General features: G+C 34.1%; 1 protein-coding gene across 2 annotated transcripts in view; it reads right to left on the bottom strand.

The window, feature by feature from the left end:
• Positions 1–17,941, bottom strand: part of LOC129263472 (uncharacterized) — a 45,361-nt gene that overhangs the window by 5,291 nt on the left and 22,129 nt on the right. Inside the window, exons 7-14 of one of the 2 annotated variants that reach the window (XM_064100781.1) lie at positions 16,188–16,708; positions 14,049–14,097; positions 12,608–12,909; positions 10,738–10,786; positions 7,256–7,557; positions 5,316–5,364; positions 2,280–2,782; positions 1,249–1,348 (exon numbers count right to left, since the gene is read on the bottom strand). In XM_064100781.1, the coding sequence (XP_063956851.1) occupies positions 1,249–1,348; positions 2,280–2,782; positions 5,316–5,364; positions 7,256–7,557; positions 10,738–10,786; positions 12,608–12,909; positions 14,049–14,097; positions 16,188–16,708 (1,875 nt within the window). Of the gene's footprint in view, positions 1–720; positions 1,349–2,279; positions 2,783–5,315; positions 5,365–7,255; positions 7,558–10,737; positions 10,787–12,607; positions 12,910–14,048; positions 14,098–16,187; positions 16,709–17,941 lie in introns of those variants that run through there. The other variant, XM_064100780.1, reaches the window with a different exon arrangement.

The following is a 17,941-nucleotide window of genomic DNA, read 5'->3' as shown; positions in this document are numbered from 1 at the left end:
GACCAACTACGTCTGGGTAGTGATGAGATAATAAATATATTTTTAGAATTTTAATCCATGCACAATAGAATTTTACCCGACTGGGAAGTATCCAAATCTGAACGAGGCTACTATTGCATGTATGTCGCTTGATAAGTGCGTCTTTCAATCAAATCACTAAAAGGGGAAGATCTGATTGAAAGGTTGTGCAATAGGAAACTTTGTCCCCCAAAATAGCCAACCTATGTTGTTTTAAGGGGGGGGGGGTGATTGCCTGGCTTGGGGCTCTCATTGGGCCTAAATTGATGTTCGGAAAAAATTGGTTTATATAATTTGAATGCATATAGAATGGTAAAGCTACGCCAAATATGCGGGAAAAAAAATTGACAAAAGCTTTATAGTGCATCAATTCAAGCTTTTAGAAAATATATGTATGATATCTCCAAGGGATAAAGTGAAGAAATTAAAATGTGTTATTGGAAAAGAGGAAAAACAAAATTAACCGTGACGTCACCGGACTCAAGACGGCGACGTTATGATTGATTTTGTATCTGCTCCCCCCCACCCCTCTTTTCGAAGACCGACAACAGAAGCTACATTTAAGCAAAACAAAACAAAAACGTATTTACGTTTTGTGCACTTTAAAGAAATAAAAATTGCACACTAGAAATTATACCACGTCCTCTCTTTCATCGTTTATAACACTTGCTGTTTTTTTTTTGGTCGTCTGAATTGATCTAAACGTTGTCATATTATTCAATATCACAAAATTTGTGGGAAAATTTATGTATACTAAGGTTAAAAGAGAATAATGTGGATATATGTTTAGTTTTTTTTATGTTATACTACTTTTGTATATTAGACATGTTATTTTATATGCCAATGTCATCTTAACTTTTATATGTGATCCATTGTTTCATGAATGTTTTGTTATGTAAACTTTGATGAAAAGGTTCAGTAAAACATGAATTACAAAAAGAATAATGTGGATTCATTTCTTTAATCCTAAGTAAAGATGTAGAAATCTACTATAAAACATAGTGGGATCCATTTTATTGTATTGTTGAATTTTAAAATAAATACAATAATACATAGGCCTATAGTGTTTTATATTGCATCCTTGTGCTTGCTTTCAATGTGAATGATAAACAATAATATTCTAATAGACTCACACGTTATACGTCTTTTTAACCATAAATTATATTGCTGGTATGCATAATATTGTGACATTGAAATTACACAGTGTAGAAGCATAGCAGTATATCTTACATAATAAACATGCACATTGAGACCGTGGGAAGATCCACGGTGAAGTTGCTCGAGGTGAGACTGCAGCCTGCCATTCCTCGTCGTCCCACAGTAAAAGAACCTGCAATCATGAAACAAACTGATGGGTGTAATAAATTATAAGAAGATGGGGAATGTGTATAAGAAGTGTTTGCGTGTCTGTGTGTATTGTATGTTTCAGGTTAAAACGCTAGTAGTATGTAACACTTTCGTTTGATTGAATACTTTTTTGTTTTTTCTCCCGAAATGAAAATTCATATATCATGATATAAGAGTTTTTTGAATATCTTTACTTTGACTTTGACGTATGAAAAATGCAGGATATTAGGTGAGAGTATCAAATAAGTTTGGCTTATCTTCCCCAAAATGTCAGAAATTTTTGCAATTTATTATTACAATAATGTACCTGTGATATATATTGCGGTGGGGATGATTTAAAATTTGAATCAAATTGAAATGCAGGGTACATTTGGGATTTATGATGATCGGGAACGTAATCTTTATAACAAAATATTATGACTGAAGTAACATCTATTAAAGTAATAAAAGAAAATTAGTACATACGAAATATTGATAAATATTTAAAAGGACATTTTTAATACAATAAACAAATCGATTATTTCACATTGAGTACGAGTCAGGTATGAAATACTATTGATAGTAGGCTACTGGAGCTTATACAAGAGTTACGATCGAACTAGCAGTAAAATTAAAATGTGCATGCTTGTGCTATTATCTAAGAGTAACATTTAATGACAAGGTAATGCTATCAAACTCCAATTTTTTAGTAAAAAAGTGTATTTGAGGACCTGACATATTCATGGCAATTCTAAGAGTACCTGACACTATTAATGGCTAAAAAAAGAATGGAACCGTTTCTTCTCTGGATGTATCCGAATATTTACAGGAAATATTTTGGATGTAATATGAACCCTGTAGGAATTGAACCATCGCATTGGATTAATAATTAAATTATATCAACAAAATATTTTTTTTCATAAGCAAGAACTTACAAAACGTTTTGCATCATCTTCACACGTCTGCAACACTCTATTAGGTAAACTAAGTCATCCTCGTTTGTACACTTCACCCATCGTAGATGGAGGCGGTTCAGGTTCTGTGTATGTTCTTTGATGACCAGACCCAGTCCTATCATTGTCTTGCTCGATACACGGCTCCTCTCTGGTGAAAGTGAAGATGGACCATGAAGATAGATGCTTTTTAGTTTCTGCTCTCCTGTCCGATGAAGACCAGCAGTGATATGGGATATGTCTTCCTCTGCAACATCGACAGTGATATCAATATCTACTAAACCAGTGAGCGATGATATCAGACCTTCATAGCACTGTGACGTCACTCTCTCGGCTGATAGTTTTGTGACCGATGGTAGCGAAGGAGGTGATGAAGAGAAAATGAGAGATGAGTCTGAGATGGTGAGATGCTTCAGTGAGGTGAATGATCTGAGACATGGCCACATTCTAGAAGTCATCTCAGAAGACAGACGACATTTGGTTATCTGAATGAAAATATAAATAGAAAAGACGGATAATTTTGGGATAAGATTATTCTTCACACCTTTCATGCATGTCGTGAAAACAAAAATATCCCCCCCCGAAAAAACACGATAGTACATAAATCAAAGGTAATTTTTAATATTAGATATTATTTAGACATTTAAACAAAATGTATTAATTCAGAGGATTAATTTTGAACAAATACCGAGTGATAATTTTGTTAAATAAAAGAAACAAATTAAAATGGAAGCGTACCTCTAGTTTAGCTTAACCACCCCCCCCCCCCCCCAATAGCATTTCTCCGGCCTCGCCCCTTATTTTTTGGCAACCAAAAAAAGGTGTCCTTTTTAAATTGAGAGAAAAGCTGAAAAAAAGAACCAAAAAAAAGTACGAAAATGACGAAAGGGGTATTATATCTATGTTTAATTTACGGCCATGTAATGACCGACCTGACCCCCATAGACTTACTCGCAGTGACACCGCTTTATGTTAGTTCACATATACGCAAACCACGCTACCGCAACTGAGTGCGCATCAATGAAAGACATTCTACTGCACATGGGTTTCTTGCACTCAGGGTCCATCGACGGCCGAGTAGCTCTGCACATGTTGTTTACCATATGTGCATAAGTAGGCATTACAACAATATTTAAAAAGAAATGCTTAAAATGTCCGGTCTTCAGGACTTAATATCAACAGATAAGAAACATGAGAAAGATAACAGTTTTATGAATTCCTAATAATGAAATTGTCTCTCTTTGCAGAATGGAATATCGACAAGTTTCACCTCGCGGTTAGGAAGAGTAATAAGGAAGATAGTCATATTCATACGATGGAAAAATGTCCTTACAAATATCACAGGAGGACAATTAAAAATATCGGCTAGCATTTCGCTCTTGTATTGTTTGTTAAGTATGATCCATATCTACTTCACAATTCTCCTACGATGCTTGAAATAGTGCTTAATTTGGCCCTTTTTTCAGATCGTTATATCATTTTTTATCAGCTCGCGCTCGTGCATTATTGAATTTCATATAAAAAGAAATGTATTTAGAATGCCCAGATTCAACCCCCCACCCCACACCCGAAAAAAAGCGCGCACACTTGTTTATTGCGATATGTAGTTTGTTTTTTATTCAAAACGTGCTTAAATTATCCAGATTCATATCAGAATTTAAAAAAAAATCTCGCGCTTCGTGTTCGCATTATTCATGTAGGAAGACACCCAAATAGTTATCCTTTTCATGGTTTACAAAGCATGAATAGCGTGTCCCTTTTCTAGGTCTAAACATCTCTTTATGTGGTTCCTGCTCTCATTATTTATTCATATGCCTATTTTATTCATGATTAGAAAAAGTGCTTTAGAATGTATTTTTTTAAATATCACAATGCATTTCTTTATTGTTGAAATGTGTATCGTTTTCATGGGTAATTGCAAGCAGTCAATAACTGGTCCCTTTCCGATAAAAAGAAATCTGCTCGGAGTAATTATTTAGTTAAATACACATCTTGTTCACGATCACAATCATTGTTCAGAATGTTCAATTTTTTAGATCATAGTTCCTAAAAAAAATCAGATCGTTCTTCGCCCTCTAACTTTTCAATTAGGGCTTATACGAGATTATTATTTATCTGTTTGTGAGAATAAATGTAAAAAGTGACTGTTAGGACTACTCCTTCAATTAAACAAATGCAAATAATTTTTGAGAGGCCAATCGGGGAAAACATTGGTAATTTTTTCGAACCCCCCCCCCTTGGCGAAATCTGGATCCGCCCCTGGTCACTGTCCCAATTGATTACGATATCTTATCAATTTAAGTGCCCCCAAAATGCTAGTGATGTGAAGTTTTTAAGATGATAATTTGTTTTATTGAACAAAGATTTTCCCATTTTACATCACACTTTAATGTAAACGGCTACATCCCTTTGTGTATTCCTGTCTTGTTTATATTAAATACATCATGGGGTGGGCTGAAAATCTTAGGAAATGATATTTATATTGGGAAAAAAGTTGTTTCCCAATTTTTAATTAGTAGATATGTAAAGTAGGTACTCTAACGGCTAATTTTGATGTACATTATAACATTACCTAATCTGTGCGCTAGATCTTAATATGGTGATCACAAAAAACTGACAAATTTAAATTTTACTTGGTAAAAATGCATTGAATACCTATTATGTCTCGTCAATATATTGTTACGATACTAGATCAATACAATTAGTAATCATTCAAAATAATGAAATTTCTCTGCCAGAGCTTAGCGCACTCAAATATTATTTGATATACCTTGATCATGATTACAAATTGTTCAGAATATTCAATTACCAGGTCTAAATGCATGAAAAAAAAAAGAGTTGACTCTTCGCGCTCGCATTAATAAAGTTAAGATGTTTGTAAAAAAATAGTGTTTAGCTATGAATACCCCTACAAGAGAAAACATCAGGTTCTAGGGACCTATCGGGGAACATGTGTAAGATACCCCCCCCTTTCCATTACAAAATTAATACACAGCGATATAGTACATATATGCTTACCTTAATACCTGAGCTTGTATTAAAGTCGAATTGCCATTTATCAAGAGATCTGTGTTGTAGAGAAAAAGATATATATATAACATAAATGATAATTAATAATCATATGTAACAACAATGTTATTGTGACAAACACTGCAACCAGTTGCTTTTGTAATGTTCTATTCATTAAAATTATGACTAAGTAAAGGACGAAGAAGAAGAAGAAGAAGAAGAAGAAGAAGAAGAAGAACAAGAAGAAGAAGAAGAACAAGAACGGGAGTCTATCGGGTTTTTTCCCCATATCTTTGATGACCATTTTTTAGCTCCAGCGCAGTAAAAATATAAGTTTTTGATACATACAATGTGATGTATTTGGCGATCAAAATAGATTACATCACCAATAAGAGTTATCATCGTGATCATAATTCTCAGAAATACAATTCGAATCACAATATAAACAATATGTACCTCGTATCAGTGTTATCATAATCATTAACAATAAAACATAAGAGAACAAATATATCTTGGAGAAAAAAGAAATCGCCGTGGCCATGGAGGTAATAAAACAAGCAACTTTATACTTCATTTAGAATTGACCCCCCCCCAAAAAAAAAAAAAAAAAAAATAAATAAATAATTATGATAATAAATAAATAATAATAATGATAAAAAATCCGGAAAAATATGGTTCGTTTTAGTTTAATATCAAGTACCATCATTAAATAGTGTTGTGAATGGTCATCTGCAATAATCACTTCAAGTGTCATCACGTCATTGCGACATGAATTTAGAATAAGCGATTTAAAGAGAATGTACATACCTGGGTCTAATGATGATAGAAAACCATTCGAAAGCATTATCCAATTAACTACTGCTGAACTTAAGATAACGTAAAACAGGCTAGACACTTATTGAGCCCGTGGAGTGCGGTATTCAGTTTGTTGTAAGGAGATAAGGGAATATCCCCCGATTTTCTCCATTAAAATTCTCAACGGATCGTTATTACTTTATTGCTTATTTCATCCAACTTGTTATTATGAACAAGGGTATTTTATGTTACAACCGAGTAAAGCGAGAAGGCAAAAAAAAAAATCCACATTATGAGGTAACTTTACCTTAAGAGAGATCATTATAACAAACGATCATGAATTTGTCAGGCTACCGGCAAAAACGGAATATGACTCTTTTTGGCACTTGACTTTGTAACTCTCCGAACAACCAACATAGTCTCAGGTTCTTACTTTCCACATATACGTATGTGTTGTCATCGGATACAGCTTACGCTGGTACAAATGAAATTTATACATTCGACCATCTCGTTCATTACAATGATGGAATAAATACCTCTCCAAATCTGGGCTATATTGAAAAAATCAAATTATATTTTGAACTATAATTCCGTATCTTGATATAAGACAAAGGGCTGAGCGGGTGAGAAGGACTTTGTGATGTAATAGACGTATAACTTTGCATTAATATACCTTATGGCTCCTATTTTAATTAATAATTTTCAAATAACTAGCTGTCCAGGTGAATTTTAACTATGAGCGAGGAAAATTCTTAAAAGTACCTCAACCACTTTGCTCAACATGTTTGCCGAATAATTTTGCCTCCAGCCTGCACATCCTGTATCGTTATAAATGCGAGCGATGAAAAACGGAATAAAGTTTAATTTGAAATGCTTTATACATATAATACTACGTGTAACCTAGTACGTATTGGGATCTCATTACAGTTGACTTAAACGGGTTTTTTTTCAGTTTGGGATATTATAATAGGTCGACATATTATTTTCAGCGTGATGTCCGATTATAAACGACCGTTTTAAGGGACTCTATCGACTCTATCGGTTTAATATACACCCTGTAAGAGCGCCTTGAACACATAACCAGAACATTGTATACGGCTATGGTAACAATGAACATCCTTGGCAAATAATGAGCTCAGAATATGAACACTCACTTTATCTTGAGTCGTTGCAGTGATGTCAAACGTATTGAAGACTCTACAAAATCAACAAAGTCATCTCTAGCTGCATCTTGGACCTCAATATCTCGCAACCCAGGTAGTGATGGGATCAACCCTTGGTAGCATTGTGACGTCAGTTTATTAGCTAATAGCTTTGTGACGGACGGTAGTTCAGGAGGTGATAGAGAGAAACTGAGCGATGAGTCTGAAATGGTGAGATGGTTCAGTGAGGTGAAGGGTCTCAGACAAGACCACATTCTAGCAGTCATCTCAGAAGACAGATGGCATTTGGTTATCTGAAGGAAATATTAATTATTTAGACGCTTGAAAATATACACTTATTTGAAAAAAATCTGAAAGAAAAACCAAGAAATACAGTGTATATACATATTTGTTTTATAAAATAGATAAAAAAATGGAAGCGTTTAGTTTGGGTAAACTTCCCATCCCCATATGACATGTCACTATTCCATTGTCATATCTTTTTAATGCATATGCACCAAAACGGCTGTGGTGTGAAGTTTCAAAGATAAAAAAATTGTTTGATCGTCAAATTTACCCATTTTACATCAAACTTTAATACAAAAAAAAAAAGGATGCATAAAATCCCTGCGTAATCTTGTCTTGTCTTTTAAAAAGGGTTTCTCAATCATTGGATTAACTTAAAATCTCAGTATTTGATCTATAGGCCTATAAGTTGTCTTCTAATATAAAATTTCTTAATACGTCAAGTAAGTACTTTAGCGGGTTTTTTTTTAATAAACATTAGAAAAATACCGAATCTGGGGGCCAGATCTAAATTTGAATCCTTAGTGCCCCAAAATGAAAAAAAAATCACGGCGCAAATTGCTTGAATAACTATTATGTTTCGTCAGCATATTGTTACGAAACTAGATCAATACAATGAGTATTCAAATTAATTTCATATACCTTTTTTGTATTACTAATGAATAAACATGATATCCTGTTTACTCTTACAAGTTATGTTTAGACATTCAATATTCATGACATTGTTTTTCTTGAATACTTGCGCTTTACGCTCGAATTATTTGTTTAGTGAGATCTTCATCCTTTTCGTGATTTCAGTCTGTGCTTAGAATATCTTTTTTTTTCAAGTCAGCTATAGGTCCTCACCGTTTGTGGTTAAGGCAAAAAAGCGGCAAAAGAAGGCAAAAAAGAGAAGAAAAGTAAAGTAGAGCAAAGCCTTTTTGAAGTGATTTCTGATTACGGTAAGATATATATTTAGACTTTATTTTTCGCGAGGGAGTGTAACGAGCGAGAGGTTTGGAAAGAAATTAAAAGCTGATGTTGTAAAACTCGTATTTTTTTATTATTAATTTTTTTTTTTTTTGGGGGGGGGTGGGTCAATTACTGCTAAAAGGGCATCCGTGGGAGGTATTGCGAGCGTGAATCGCAAGCTCAAACTCTTGGAAAATTTCAATAAGAAATGAAAATAAAACATGTTGAGTTCTTTTTACAATAATTAAAAAAATGTGCATCTAACTAAATGATTAACACGAGCGCGAAGCTGAAATATACTGACCAGAAAAGTGACTCATGAATAAATAGAATACATCGAATAATGCGAGTGCGAAGCGCGAGCTAAAAAGATATTCCAGCCTGAAAGCAAAACACTCTATGCCTTTTTATAACCACAAACGGTAAGGACCTTACAATTTAAAAATGAAGTGCTAATTAAGCACTTACACTGCTTGTATAGTGACTGCACGACGAGTGCCGATTTTTTAGTTTAAATTTGAAGAAGAAAATCAGCACTCGTAGTGCACTCACTCTACAAGCACTTTCAGTTCTAAATTAGCACTTAATTTTTTACAGTATGTGATTAAAAAAAAGAAATACACAGGTGAAAGTTTTGGATGCTTTAAAATCAAGAACGGTAAGACAATTCAAATGTCGAATTGTGAACTTGGTGAAAAAATTATGACTAGTAGTAAGAAAACCGCATCATATTATGCCATTTAAATTAATATCACGGTTTTTTGATGTAACTATTCCCCTGGGGTAGTAAAAATATCAACAAAGTAGCTTATCTTAGTAAATGACTTCATGAAAAAAAAAAGAATTCGAATTGAACTTTAAAAACAATGGCATTTTAGTCATATTAAATGTTTTAGTGAGGAGTATTCCTCGTCTTACACCACTATTAAATACCCAATGGGACCAATCTAAAGTTTCCATATCTATTGTAATTGAAATTGTTAAAGCTTTTGAAAATTAATCTTTGTTGTCTGATATAATTCAAACTTTCACGTAATATGTCTGATTCTCCTTCAAAATGTTTCCCTGCAAACAGTTCCAAACAGATTCATTTCAAAGTCACTGCATGAACATTTTCTACTAGAGCTTTGCGCACTCATATACACAAGTTTAACATTACAAAATTGTTTAGAATATTCCATTTCAAGGTATGGAAACATGAAAAAAAAAGAACAGGCGCTCTGCGCTCGCATTAATAAAGTTGAGATATTCTTTATAAATAAGTCTTTCTTTTGCCTACCCTCTAAAAGAAGCAAATATCAGCTTTTAGCGGCCGGGGGTGGGGGACATGTGGAAAATATCCCCCTTTCAATTGATGAAAGCTGGATCTGCCCATGATATCATTACAGTTATACAGTGCGTCCCAGAAAAAAACGAAACCGAGATTTAGCGATGATTTATCATAACTTAATCATAAATAACATAGACAAATGACCTTCCAATGTAAAACTTAGAATCTCTTCTTTCATCTGGTATTACCTAGATCATTCTTCATTCATGCATGAGTGAGCAAAAACAATTCTAATAAAGGATGACAAAAACTCATTTTGACGGGGCGTATCTCAATTTCAAAAAGAAAATCGTATGAATAAAAAGTTAAATATCTGCTCTTTTCTTTGATACCTTAATCACAGAAAATGGCCATGAAGTAAAAAAGTTATGATCCCTCGAAACAACGCTTGTATTTCCATAACTTCATTAAATAAACGGGGTTTTTTTCACCGTTCTCCCACAGATGCTATCGCACGGTAACAAAAGACTTAATGCATGGCTGATCGTCAACAAAACGGAGTGTCGAGTGAATTTGAACGCTATAGCCTGTAAAACTTCCTCAGTTTATGAAATTATTGAAATTCAAGCCTTTTTTCAAATAACCAAAACTTTCTTATTTCTTGACCATTTTCTGTAATTGAGGTATCAAATTAAAGAGCAGATATTGAACTTGTTAAGAATGTGGTTTTCTTTTTAAAACCCAAATACGGCAGGCCAAGTCACTTTTTTGATATCCCATTTTCAAATTGTTTTTGCTCACTCATGCGTGAATGAGAAATAATCTAAGTAGTTTCAGATGAAAGAAGAGATTCTAAGCTTTAAAATGGTAGGTCATTTGTCTATTGTATTTGTGATAAAGGACGCACTGTATAGTAACCACCAAGTTACACAAATGATATACATCCACTTAATACACCTATGCTCACCTGAACACCTTCTGCGATATCAAAGTCGAAATGCCATTCATCAAGAGTTCTAAATTGTAGAAAAAATGAAATTCCTCTGAATGATAATAAACCATAAAACATTATTCAGATGTGTACTAAGTGCCTCGAAAATTGTTACAAGCTTTAAAGTTATTTTGATAATCATAATGATATTTTCATAATTATAGGTATAACGACAATAATATTGTGACAAACACTGTAATGGGTTGCTCTTTGGATGTTCTAACATTGGAATTGTGACCGGTAAGAGAGAGATAAAGTGAGAGAGGACCAAAAACAAAATGTCTGTTGTCGATTCTCCGATGATTATTTTCATATCAAGCGCAGTAAACAAGTCACTATCTCGGTATATACAAAACTGATGCTTGATAAAAGAGGTATTTCGAGATTCATTACTGATCATGGTGATCATCGTGATCATATTGATCAGAATGAGACTTCATCACATTACAATTTTTTTTACCTCGTATCATTATTTTCATAAGCGTAGTCGATAAAACATAACAGAACATATAATTCATGGAGGAAAAAGAAATCGCCATTGTGATGGAGGAAATTAGACAAGCGACTTCAGAATTCAATCGAATAGACAAAACACGAAAGATATGGTTGAATTTTCAATAGTTAGACATGTTAGATATTGTTATGAAGGTAATGTGCAATAATCACTTCAAGCGTCAACACATCGTAGTGAGATGAATTTAGGAAAATCGATTTATAGAGAAGATACAAAAGTCATCTCTAGGAGCTATGATGATAGAAAACCATTCGGAAAGCAGTGCCCAACTAGCTACCAATGAACTTATAAATAACGGAAGGCATGCGAGTCGCTTATTTAGCCCATGAAGTGTGTTTTGTATTCAGGTTAGTGTATGGAGATAAGAGAATCTCCGCTATTTTTCAGGATATTATTAAAGGATCGTTATTACTTTATTGCCTAGTTTATCCAACTTGCTATTATGAACTATGTTATTTTATGTTACAACCGATTAAAGCGAAAAGGCAAAAGAGTATCCACATTAGGAGATAACTATACTTTAAGAAAGATCAATATGACAAACGATCATAAATTTTCAGGCTACCGGCAAAAACGGAATATGACTCTTTTGGCACTTGACTTTGTAACTCTCCGAACAAACAACATAGTCTCAGATTTTCACTTCCCTGAGATACCTATCTACTGTCATCAGATGAAGCTTACGTTGGTACAAATGAAATTTATACATTCGACCATCTCGTTAACTAGAATGATGGAATAAATAGCCCTCTAAATCTGGGCTATTTTGTAAAACTCTAATTACACTTTGAACTATAATTCCGCATCTTGATATGCGAGAAAGGGCTGTGCGTGATGTAATAGACGTATAACTTTGTAAGATATACCTTATGGCTCCTATTTTAATTAATAATTTCCAACCAACCAGCTGTAAAGGTGAATTTTGACTACGAGCGAGGAAAATCCTTAAGGGTACCTCGACCATTTTTCTTAACATATTTTCCGAATAATGTTGCCTCCTGCCTGCACATCCTGTATCGGTATAAATGAGAGCGATGAAAACGGAATTCAGTTTAATTGGAACTACTTTAAACTACGTGTAACCTACTACGTATTGTGATATCATTAAAGTTTACCTAAAACGATTTGTTTAATCAGTTTAGGATATTACAATAGGCCAACATATTACATTCAGCGTGATGTCCGATTATAAATGACCGTTTTAAGAAAAGGGCGGGGCGCTTGACTCTATCGGTTTAATATAAGAGCGCCTTGAACACATAACCAGAACATTGTATACGGCTATTGTAACAATGAACATCCTTGGCAAATAATGAGAATATGAAAACTCACTTTATCTCAAGTCGAAGCAGTGATGAGAAACGTGTTGAAGACTCGACAAATTCAACAAAGTCATCTCTAGCTGCATCTTGGACATCAATATCTTGCAGCCCAGGTAGTGATGAGATTAACCCTTTATAGCATTGTAACGTCAGTTTATTAGCTGATAGCTTTGTGACGGACGGTAGCTCAGGAGGTGATAAAGAGAAACTGAGCAATGAATCTGAGATTCTGAGATGGTTAAGTGAGGTGAAGGATCTGAGACAGGACCATATTCTAGTAGTCATATCAGAAGATAGACAACATTTGGTAATCTGATGGAAAATATAATATAGAAAAGATGAATAACAATTATGTTGTGTTAAACCGATAAGTTTACGATAATGTTTATTCTCCACAGTTTTATGCATTTCATGAAGAGAATTGCAGGTATTTCAGCAAAAAAAGAAAGAAAAAATAATAGTAATGAAAATGGGGGATACCGCCGAAATCAGAGAGAGTTTTTCGAATCAATATCTATACACTTAAAAAAATCAATTAAAGGGAGACATTCTGGAGCAAATCCTTTTGAAAGTGATATATGGATAACTTTTTTTTCACAAAAAAAAATAGAAGCGAATCTTTAGTTTAGCTAAATCCCCCAAACCGTGTGTCATTATACAATGTGTTTACCATACCTTCTTAATGCATGTGCTCCCAAAATGGTTGTGGTGTGATTTTTTTAGATAAAAATATATTAGGGTCAATGATTAAGTGAATTAAACGATTTAAGTAAAAGCCTTAATTCAAAACGATGCAACCTACCCCCTTGCGTATTCTTGACTTGACTAAGTAAAAATCTCGATCATGGGATGGGTTGAAAATCTAAGCCAATCTTCTTAAGTCGCTTTCTAATATCCAATCAATACATATGTAAGAGAGGTATTCTAACTGCTATTTCAAATAAACATGAAAGCATCAAAAACAGGACACCAGATCTAAATTTCTTCATATGGGGCGAAAAAATGCCAAATTTATATTCTACTGGGGAAAAAAGCATTGAATAGCTAATGAAATATTCGAATAAGGTTTACATTACTGACCAATCAACAAAGCTTTACATCTGTTTGAAATTAATCAGATATTTTGAAATAACAGAAATATAAACAAACAAAAAAACTGTGAAAAATAAAACCAATCAATGAAGATTATGTTTAAAAGTATTTTGTTTCGCAAATCTGAAAATATAAAATTTCAATTGGACTTTGGCAATAATGTGTCCCCACCAAACATATATATTTTTAAAAATCTTTTTAATGACGATTTTTTAAAATCAATTGTTGATATAGGAATACATTCCTATATTTTTATACCCATAATTACTTAGCCTGATATAAGTTGGTTAAAACATCTTTGGAATTCAAGGCGATATTCGGTAAGTACAGGACCGACACAATCATGACAATATACCTACCTGAACGCCTGACAGTTCATCAAAGTTGAAACACCAACTATGAAGACATCTGTATAATGGTAATAATATAGAAAATCGAAATTGGTTAGAGGGAAAATAGTGGCACATTATTCAGGTGAGAACCTGTGTCATCGGAATCTTGATGTCGATGTTGATCCTGATACCACTGATGCACAAAGGATTGATGTGTTTATGCCGTCGAAAGCGTAAGCTCATATAACGTTGAACTTTTCATCAATTACTTAAATCGCTTTCGCCACTAAAGTACAGATAGGAAGGGCATGCGGGTTATGGCCCCCGGAACTTTGAGAAAAATGGAAAGGAACAACGTGAAAATTATATCATTTTCTGAATAATATGCCGAAATCCATATGACCAAATTATATTTTTGTATCAAAAATAGTTTTGATAACTCCCAGATTGTTTGAAAATATTTGTTTTGGTTCCATTCGTCATGTCTGCCCCCCCCCCCAAGGAAAAAAATAAACTTTTTATTACATCCCGGAGATTATTCCGCTGAGGTATTTTTTTTGGATAAACATTCTTTTAGTAGCTAATCGTGGATGTTCTTTTTGGGTTGTTAATAAAACTTCAACGAGTGCTATGAGGTTTTTTTACTCTGTGCCGGTATCAAAAGGTAATAATGATTGTAGACTTTAATTTTTTTTTCATTTATATGGGTAATGTGGTAAAATCTTCTTATGTAATTGATTACCCTTCGATAATAGTAACACAAAGCAATTACATAACAGCGGTCTCGTAGGCCCTCAATTGATCTTCTAGTATTCTTTGCAATTAATGATTCTGCTCCACGATACTAATTTGATTAACAAATACACTCCTGTCAGGTCCCTTCGTTCATCCAACTCTGGTTTCTTAGCTGTTCCCTAATCTGCTAAGACATGGGGGCACGGGCTTTTGCTCACGCTGGCCCTGTTCACTGGAATGGCCTTCCCCTGCTTATCCGTGATTGCACTTCGTCTGTCTAATGCTTCCTGTTCTTGATTGTTCCTTAATTTATATTTTTTATTTGTATTGTTCTCTATCTCTTTTTCTTTTACTGCGCCTTGAGCACTCTGCAGAATGGATTTTACACATTACAAATCACATTTATTATTATTATTATTATTATTATTTACGGACCTCTTCAAGTGGGAAGACATAATACAGATAAGCCACAAATATGGGGGCATATATTTATTTTGCCAACCACATAAATCATCGTGAAATTAATGTCGTAATAACGCAGAGAGCACCTGGGCAATTAAGTATTGTTATTGCTAATATCATTATTCTACTACTACTGCGACTACTAATACTACTACTACTACTACTACTACTACTACTAGTAGTAGTAGTACTACTACTATTGTTTTACTTCAAATTGCTTTTGTCACTCCCGATATAGATAGGGTCAGAGGGATGTAGGTTATGGTTTCGAGCTATTCTGAGGACATCCGAATGGCTGCTGCAAAGTCAATTTAGTAATATTAAAAAAAGACGGACTAAATTATGTGCCAAATCTTTGTAGCCGATCTAAGTTACAATTTACAAGTCAGAGTCGCCTTCCTGTTAACATGGATCTAACAAAGTCTACAAATGTAAACCCACATCTGCAGTGTGTGTATCACAGCAGCTGAGCTGATTCAAGGAGTCTGCATAGCAGACTAGGTCTACTGGAGCTACAGATGTGGAAGTGGCTCGCTTCGCTCGCCCTTTCAGGCTGGTTTGCTTCGCAAACCAGCTGCAGATCCCACTTTACGAGCCATTCAGAGTCTGCATAGCAGACTATATCTAACATGCTGTTATGGAAGCAAATATCTATCTATACATGTACCTTGTTTTCTTATATATTTGTTTTTGTTTTTGCATGTATATGTTTCCTAATATTGTTTTCATAGTATGATTTTATCCTGTTTATATGTCCATTGTAAAATATGTATGTTCTTTTCATCGTTGAAGGGCCTCTTTGTAAATCAGTTCTATAACTGAAAGGAATACCCTGCGGAAATTAAACCTGAAATAAAAAAACAAATACAATGTACCTTGTTTTCTGACATTCCGTACAGTGACAGTAACTGTTGATATCGGCAAGAGATAAAGCTGTATGGTTGATTAAAATTAAAAAAAATGACTCACTCTAGATTCAGATGAGCCAATGATGCCAAAGATGTCGACGACTCAAGGAATTCAGCAAGATCTTCTTCATTCAAACCAATAACACCAGACAAACCAATCCACTGCAAGTTCTTGGTGTGTTGTCTGATCAGCAGACCCAGTCCTCTCACGGTCTCTCTCGATACAGACCTATTTTCTGATGAGATTGATTGCGGTGCGCAAAGTTTGATGCGTGTGAGGTTCTGTCCTCCTGTCCGACGAAGACCAGCCGTGATCTGGGGTATGTCTCCCTCTGCATCATCGATAGCGATATCGATATCTTCCAAGCCAGGGAGCGATGAGATCAGTCCTTCATAGCATTGTGACGTCACTCTCTCAGCTGTTAGCTCTGTGACGGATAGTAGTTGAGGGGGTGATGGAGGGAAACTGAGAGATGAGTCTGAGATGCTTAGATGGGTCAGTAAGTTGAAGGATCTCAGACAGTTCCACAACCTGATAGTCATCTCATCATTGACGTCATTACCAGGCTTATGTTTACTAATCTGAAGTAAAAATGGAAACAAATTAGTGTATATGATGATTAAGCTATATTAAATCAAATGAATAACGAAATGTTTTTCAAACGGAATTATTATTCAAAACTTAAAGGAGAAAATCCTAAAGGTATTAACAAATTGAGTAGTACATATAAAGAGTTGAGTTGCGAAAGGGGTAAGATCCACTTTGGACCATTCCGAGAAAAAAATATGTTTTTTCTCACTTATTGCAATATTCTTATGAGAAACTAAATTGTCATGATATCCTACCCTATCATGTGAACATAAAATTGGGTATAAAAGACATCTACCTGTCTTCATTTTTTTCCTATATAATAAAAATATAATTGTCATTAAGGACCTAACCCCTTTTGCAAGTAAATTGAAATGAATCCAATCTCTTTTGATTAAAAAAGCGATTTTTTTTTCTTTGCCACTTTCATTCACGTTTTCATTTGAATTTCAAATTGTTTTTGGTATCATCAGAGTGACTATTGAAAATTTAGAGGTTTAGAGACAGAAAACAATAAAATTTATTAAAAATGTACCAAACTCCTTTTGACAAATGAGTTCTTTAGAAGAGTTTAGTTGCAAAAGGGGTTAGGTCCACTCCAAGAAAATCGTTTATTTCCAATTCTCCCATATTGCAATATTCTTATGCGAAACTGAATTTTTATGATACCCTACCATGAGTACATAAAATTGGTTATAAGAGAAATCTACCTGTCTTCAAAATTTTTATTCTTTTCCAAAAAAAAAAAATCTGTGTGGACCTAACCCCTTTGCAACTAAACTGAAATAGGAAATAACCCCTTAAAAAAAAGTATTTTTCTTTGCCATTTTAGTTCACGTTTTAATAAGAATTTGAACTTTTCTTTGGTATAATTTAACTCTTTAAGAGCCATTGACAGCTATTTGTGCCCTTAGGCCTCTAATGCCATTGGCATGTATACGTGCCCAAGTAACTTTTTTTTTGTTTAACCAATTTTACAGCCAGAAAATCAACACCATGTTCTGTGCTTTTTATGTTGTTATACTGGCAAGGAATACACAATTCATTTCATCATATAAAAAATAATGGTTTACATAGAAATTTTTTGAGTAAAATTGTATTTTTGCATCAATATTTTGAAGAGTTGATTTCGGATATTGCCGCGATCTGAATCAAGATTTCCCCTATAGACACGTGTGATATAACGGTTGTGTGTAGCAATACACGTACTTCTGTGGGCAGAGCAA

The sequence above is a fragment of the Lytechinus pictus genome, chromosome 6 (assembly GCF_037042905.1).
Source record: "Lytechinus pictus isolate F3 Inbred chromosome 6, Lp3.0, whole genome shotgun sequence".
In the NCBI taxonomy this organism is placed as follows: Eukaryota; Metazoa; Echinodermata; class Echinoidea; order Temnopleuroida; family Toxopneustidae; genus Lytechinus; species Lytechinus pictus.
The sequence above is the reverse complement of the archived record's forward strand: the minus strand, read 5'-3'. Positions and strand labels throughout refer to the sequence as shown.